Genomic DNA, 7750 nt, shown 5'->3' with positions numbered 1-7750 from the left:
AATAAACTAAATATACACAAAACCTATATATCCTGAACTGCAAAAGTGGTTTCCATAGCCACACATGGTTTTACTCAAGTACACATTTCCACAGTGAACAACTACTAACAGATATGTTAATAAAACACTACCCCAAATGCTTATCCTGCCATCAGCTTTTTCAGCAATGCCATTCCTGCTACTGAAAGCACTTATTTTTAGAAGCTTTAATTTGACCTGGGAAAATGAGTTCTCTTAAAAGCTGACAAATAGTATAAGCCCCAAAGATTTTAAATAAAATAAGCCTTCCAACACAGAAGCATTCATAGGATACTTTTAGTTTCTCAAAAAATAAAAAATTAAAATTAAAAAAATTATTCTTGTTATCTAAAGAAAAGAGCATTAAAACAAATTATCTTAAGACAAACACTCCTACAAAAGGCTGTATTTTCTAATATCATTTTCTCCTTAAAAGAAACACAAACCAGTTCACTATCCTTTATTAACTTATACTACGGTAATCTAAAAACTTTAGAATACATGAAACACGTCTTAGCTACCAAAGTCAAAGGCGCTGTTTAGATTTCACATATTAAACAGCTACAGTACAGTTTACAATGGCACAAGTACACCTAATATATAAATATTAATCCATCATTTAGATGGTCAAAAGTCAGAAGGAACTGAATGGTTTGCAAGGTACTTTGACTTACATGTGGTCATTAAAATCCAGTAAGTAATTCAAGTATGGTAATATAATGGCAGGCAACTAAAGGCTCAAATATCACTCTAAAATTGAAGACATGAAAATAAAGACAGAAAACTTTGTGGTTCTCCATCTTTCATTCACATGGCTAGGTATCAGGACCTTACTATGGAAAATATAGTTATTAAACATGGTTTCCCCAGAAGATAATGAAGCTTTAGAAAGTACAAAAGGCGTCAAGATCCATAGTTTGCTTCATCAAATGCTTTTCTAGCTCGTTTCAATTTTTCATTCATAGTAAGCAAGTCTTTAACCCTTGCAAATTTTCTTGGGTCCTTTCGAATCAAGAAGACGATATCTTCAATTTGTACCCGACCTTGTCTTCCAATTGACACTGCCTTGTGAGTCATTTCAGTGATGAACTCTATGACAAGGTCTTCAAGAATATCTCCTGATTCAGTATAAGGATTCTGGTCATCCCCAAACCCATACATCATACACAGTAATTCTTTAGAAAAAAGCCTCTTTCTTTTACCCTGTCCACCTTCTGCACCTCCTCCAATTTCTTTATTTTCTTCCTCAAAGGTGGGGTCTTCTTCTTCATCTGCCATCCCACCAGCCAGCCACCTCAGGGCGCGCCCGCCTTCCGCCCCACGGATTTTACTACTTCCCTCTGTTGTTATTTTAAAGACGATGTATTTACACCTCAAGGAACTAAAAAAAAAAAAAACAAATTAAACTCAAAGTTGGCAGATGGAAGGAAATAATAAACATTAGAGCAGAAACAAAAGAAATAGAGAATAGAAAAACAACAAAAAAAACAAACTTAAGAGCTGGTTTTTGAAAAGATCAGCAACATTTACAAATCCTTAGCTAGACTACCTAAGAAAAAAGAGAAGAAACTCAAATAATAAAAATCAGAAATGAAAAAAGAGACATTTTAACTGATGCCACAGAAATAAAAAAAAAATCATAAGATACTGACTACTATGAACATTTATACAAACTGGACAAACCTAGACAAAATGGGTAAATTCTTAGAAACATACAACCTACCAAGACTGAATCATGACAAATTAGAATATCTGAACAGACCAACAATGAGTAAGAAGAATGAATCAGTAATAAACCCCATCCCCCCCCAAATAAAAGTCCAGGACCAGACAAGTTCACTGGTGAATTCTACCAAACATCTAAAGAAGAATTAATACCATTCTTCTCAAACTCTTTCAAAAAATTGAATAGAAGGAAACACTCCCAAACTCATTTTATAAGACCAGCATTACCTTGATACCAAAGCCAGATAAAGACACTACAAGAAAAAAAAAATACAGGCCAATATCCCTGATGAAAATAGATGCAAAAATCCTCAACAAAATACTAGTAAGCTGAATTCAGCAACCACCTCATACTCAATAGGTTGGCCACTATCAAAAAACCAAAAAACAAACAAACAAAAAACTCAGAAAATAACAAATGTTGGCAAGAATGCAGAGAAATTAGAAACCTTGCATACTCGATGGAAATGTAAAATGGTATGGCTGCTATGGAAAACAGTAGAAAGGTTTCTCAAAAACTTAAAAATAGAATTGCCAAATGACCTAGCAATCCCACTTCTTGCATATGCCCAAAAAAGAATTGAGGACAGGATCCTGAAGAGATATTTGCACAACCACGTTCATTGCAACACTATTCACAACACCCAAGAGGTGAAAGTAATATAAATGTCCATTGACAGATGAATGGATAAAGAAAATGTGGTGTATACCTATGGTGAATATTATTCAGCCTTAAAAAAGAAGGAAATCCTGCCTTATGCTACAACATAGATGAATCTTGGGGACATTATTCTAAGTTAAATAAAGTAGTTGCAAATAATCCAAGATTTCATGATTCCTCTTAGGTTAGATATCTAAAATAGTCAAGCTCTTAGAGAATAGAATGGCGGTTATTAGGGGCTTAGAAAAGGCAGAAAAGGTGATGTTATTCAATGGGTACAGAGTTTTGTTTCTTCAAGATGAAAAAGTTCTAGACATCTGTTGCACAACAAGGTGTATATAGTTACCACTACTTTACTACTTAAAAATGGTTACGATGGTAAGAAAAAAGTGTTGTATGTGTGTACTTATTGAAATTGAGATACTGATGATACATTATTAAGAAAAGAAAATTACAAAATAGGATATGTAATACAATCCCACTTTTGTAAATATATGTGTATACTATATATGTATACTTATATTTCATGCATATATATTTATAATACTTGTATGTATGCTTATGTATTTTATACATACATGTACACATGTGTATTTTACATTTATACTTTATATATATATCTTTATGTTATGTGTTATCTTTATATATATATCTTTATGTATCTAAACAGTATTATTTCTATATTTATATACACAAAGATACATATATCTTTTTATGTTATATGTTATCTTTATATATATATATTTATATATCTTCATAATAGCATATCAGCTCAACTTGACAGATTTCATGTGTATCTGATCTGTCATTTTATCCCTAGTGCTCAGCACATAGATGGCTAAAAACATTTAATAAATGAATAAGAATATGTGTTATAAAAAAAAGACTGGAAAGTTATACATCAAAATATTAACAATGGTCATCTCCGTGTTGCAAGATATTTTGTAGTTACCAATCTGTATTCCTAGAATCTTTTCTAATGAACAGTATTATTTCCACCAAAAAAAAAAAAGTAAGGTAATGAATGGAGAGGAAATAGTCTGAGTCTAGATGTGTACATAGTGAAATGGTGAATTTTTAGCCCAAATATATTTTAGTTAAAATTCCTTGATAAAGTGCTTAAACCTCCCTTTCTACTCAGAGGAAGGAGAGCCCTAGAGACAAAGTATGATGATAAGAGAGGGAGGTTATGTCTACGTGGTAAGGTCAGGAGAGAGCTTGAAGAAGAGGTGTTACCAGAGACAGGTCTAGAAGGACATGTGGACTTTTTTTTTTTTTTTTACATATACATGTTATATTTATTATATATGACTTGTGCATTTTATATATACATCTCCCAATTTACTATTTTTCTATGTTTTCTAAATTTCCTACAGTGGCGTGCTGCTTTATACTTGGAATAAACACAAACACCACAAATGAATCAATTGGTCATTTCGATTGACCGATTGATTGATATGACTAACATCAAATATGTTCTCTCTCCTGTACACTCCGAGGACCGAGAGAAGATCAGGAGACGCGTTATCTGCCTCTCTCTTTCCCTCGGGCTCATTCTCAACAGTACCCGAACCTCTTCTGGTTTCATATTCTATTTTCTGACAGTAAATATAGGAAGGAAGTCTCCATTAAGGAAGAACTTTATTATTTCCTGATCCAAAGGTCATATTCTTCATGGTATCCTATGTTTAGCTCAGGGCACTCAAGAAATGTTTGTTGACTGACTGAATGAAGTGACAGTGGCTGCTGTTCATTTCCAACAAGCCAAGCGAGGCCATAGGTTCAGGCTGCGGTCATTTTGCTGTCCTGGCGTGAGCGCATCAGCATGAGTGCCGTGGGCAGCAGCAGCACGGGACTGGCCCTTGTCCAGTCAGAGTGGGGATGGTGTCGACACAGCACACAGGGCAGAAGGTGAGGGCATCTTCCGTATGAGGACTGCAGGCACAGCAAGTTCTCCCACCCAATGCTCAGTTCCCCTTAGGGTGTTTGTTTGCTGGTTAGTTTGTTTTTTGTTTTTTGGGTTTTTTTTGTTTTGTTTTTTTTTATTATTTTTTTGGGGGTACACCAGGTTCAATCATCTGTTTTTATACACATATCCCCGTATTCCCTCCCTTCCTTGACTCCCCCCACCTTGAGTCCCCCCCACCCTCCCCGCCCCAGTCCTCTAAGGCATCTTCCGTCCTCGAGTTGGACTCCCTTTGTTATACAACAACTTCCCACTGACTATTTTACAGTTGGTAGTACATATATGTCTGTGCTACTCTCTCGCTTCGTCTCAGTTTCCCCTTCACCCCCCGCCCCCTCCCATACCTCGAGTTCTCCAGTCCATTCTCTGTATCTGCATCCTTGTTCTTGTCACTGAGTTCATCAGTACCATTTTTAGATTCTGTATAGGACATGTGGACTTTTAATGAGTAAACAGTAAGGAAATTCATTTCAAAAGGGAGAAAAGACCAATAATGGCATGAACACTGGGATGTATGAGGTGGGCTTTCAGTGACAAATAGACTTAGGTCTTTAAAAGAAATGAGATTAGAAAGAGGGTTTCATCTGATTATAGGTTCTGCCTGTGCAAGTTTAGATTTCTGGACTTTGCTCTGTGGGTAGTAGACGGCTATCCTCAATTTGCTAACAGAGGTGTGGCTTGGCCAGAGAGCTGTTTTACAAAGATTTACCTGCCAGCTACTTATAAGTGGCCTCAAATTGGAGAGATTGGTTAGAAAGCTGAAGCAATATCCCAGGTTTCAGGTGAAAAAGACCTGGGCCATGGGGAGAGGAGAGAAGCAGAAATAGATAGCAAAGACATGTAGAAGGCTATGAAGAAAGAAATCAGTCAGACTTAGAGACCAGCTGTGGCAGCCTAGGAGTGTAGGCCCAAGGAAAGCACTATGTATCCTCGCCTTCTTTTTTTTCCCACTGAGGTAAAATTATGTTAAAACAAACATCCAGAGCATCTTTCAAGGCAGAAAATTTCAAAAAGAGGTCTGTGTAGGCAGAAAGGCTAGCCCAGGACTATGGGGGATTTTTTTTGTGGTGGGGGCAGGGGGCGGAGGGCAGGAGGAATAGGGAGATTACTTTTTGTTTTCCAATTTTTTTGGAGGGAATGCTGTGGGGATCTGAAGGTAGAAAAGAATCAGACAGTAGGGAGAGGAAGACTGATGATGAAGGAGAGATGGGATGTCTGACATGGATCTCCCAAGCAGGAGCAGAGGAGGGGACCCAAAGTAATGTGGAGAAAAGGGAAGACACCCCATCTCTGAGTGTGAAAGAAAGATGAGATGGTGCAGTGCTCTGAGAAAGAGAGAAGTGGGGACTGTGAGCTCATATGTCATCAGATCATCTCCGATTTTGCTGTAAAGGACTTACAGAGATTGCCCACCCAGCAAGGAGGGTCTAAAGACTAAGCAGAAAAGGATGCATCTAAAACACCAATGTAGAAAGGGCAGCAGAGAAGCAGAAGATGAATAAAGGGTCAGACAGCTAGATTTGGCTGTGGGGTCAGGCTCACAGGATTCAGCAACTTATTCTGCAAATGCCAGGGAGCCCAGGTCCCTTAGCAGAGAGGGACCAAGGCTGGGAAATGCTTGACAAGCCGGTAGAAAGTCATGGAAGTTTCAGGACACACAGAGGGCTTCTGAGGCTGAGATGGACAGATAGAAGAGGACCCAAGGCTCAGGTGAGGTGGGAGAGGCTGACCAATAGGAAGTTGATCTGCTTTCAAACCCCAGTCATCACCTTTAGTGATTTAGGATGACAGTGCCTCGTGCACAAGTCCTTGAGCAGGATCATGGGGGAAGACTGGTCTTTGTGAAAATGGTAAAGAGATCTCTTAGGCTGAGCATACTGAGGAAAGCAGTGGTCTCATCAGAAATAGGAAATAGCATTGCATTGCTTATTAAAGCTTATTCTCCTCTGCCTTCAAGGAGCCTGAAGAAGAACCAGTAAACATATATGACAGTGGGACCCCAGAAGGGTAAAAAAATGTAGTAATCAGGAATATGTTTAGGCAAAGCCTATAGGAAGTGATGAAATAAAAGAAGGCACTGGATGAGTTACTAGCAAAGAGCTGAGGGTAGAGCCAGAGATCTGAGCAAGCAGACTGACAGAGGCTCAGCACAAGAAGGAATCCCTATGTTTGAACCACTGTCCAAGAGTAGTCTTGGGGGAGACGTGTAAGGCATGTACAATTCTCAGGTCTCAGATTCATTAGATCTCAAATCTCATGATAGCTAAGACTAACTAGATATGTTAAACTCAAGTTATTGTTAACAATAATAATAATATGAGTTAACATCTCTTGAGTGTTTTCTATTTGCCAGGATCTTGAAAGGCATTATGTCATTAAATTCTCACAGCAACCCATTTTCTGGGTAAGGAAATTGAGATTTAGAAAAATTGAATTTAACTTTCACAAGATCACAAAACTAATACATAGGAAGTCAGGATTTGAGCCCATGTCTTTGTAGAGCCAGACTCTGAAACAGAGGGCTTTTCTGGGGTGACTGCAAGAAGGAAGCACCAGCAAGGCCAAGAGGTGAGGGCTTTCCAGGTAATTATGTGATAATTCAGGAGCCTCCTTGCCAGGGGCATCTGCAACACTCAGGTTACCCAGATATAGACCTAAAAGCAATTTCTAAATCAGCTACAACTAAAAAGAAAAATCGATCGAAAAGCCTGTGTTTGGTAGAATTACTCTAGCAACATACCCAGCATCAAAGACAGTCCAGATTAAAAGGAGACAATGTTTAAAGAGCTTCCCAGACACACCAGCAGCCCTCACAAAGCCAGTCAGGACACACTTCAAGGTGACTCCATTTATCACTCTTCTCAAGAGATCCTGGTGCAGACCTCCTAATATCATCATATCCTCAGGACTGTAGGTTCCCAGGTCACCACCTTTAATATTGGTCGTGACTGCAAGTTATTTGGAGTGTGTGACACCTTGTATCAGCTGGGACTAGAGAAAACCAGGAGAGACAGATATGGGTTCAAACAGCATTTTTCCAGCAGCTTCTGACATGTGTGTATTCTCCACCTGTGTGGAGAATCTTTCTGCTCCCCCAACCAATGTAGAGGCTGGCCCAATCCACAGACCTCTTTTTAGGATCAAGAGATGAGGATTTTAGGCAGGCATGCAAGCCAACATTTCATACCAGTGAACAGACTAAAAATATTATGTGCCAAGGTCTGAACTTGAGCCAGGGTGTCTCCATCTATATAGGTAAGGAGGTAAGTAGAGATGGGCAACCATAACGGAATGGAACAAGGCAACAAGGCTCTGACATCTTTATGTAAGTTTTTAACGAATCAGTTCGGTATTTAGTGTACATGAATCAAATATGTCCA

At 38.4% G+C, this 7750-nt stretch overlaps 1 protein-coding gene across 1 annotated transcript; it reads right to left on the bottom strand.

Annotated features, from left to right (window-relative positions):
* Window positions 1-833: 833 nt before the first annotated feature.
* LOC130846196 (transcription initiation factor TFIID subunit 13-like) lies at window positions 834-1343 on the bottom strand. The gene has a single exon (XM_057724284.1). The coding sequence runs from the start codon at window positions 1294-1296 to the stop codon at window positions 922-924; it is 375 nt and encodes a 124-aa protein (XP_057580267.1). The 5' UTR covers window positions 1297-1343; the 3' UTR covers window positions 834-921.
* Between the last annotated feature and the right edge of the window lie 6407 nt (window positions 1344-7750).

This window comes from Hippopotamus amphibius, chromosome 2 (assembly GCF_030028045.1).
Source record: "Hippopotamus amphibius kiboko isolate mHipAmp2 chromosome 2, mHipAmp2.hap2, whole genome shotgun sequence".
NCBI lineage: Eukaryota > Metazoa > Chordata > Mammalia > Artiodactyla > Hippopotamidae > Hippopotamus > Hippopotamus amphibius.
Note: the sequence above shows the minus strand (reverse complement) of the source record. Positions and strands in the feature narration are given on the sequence as shown.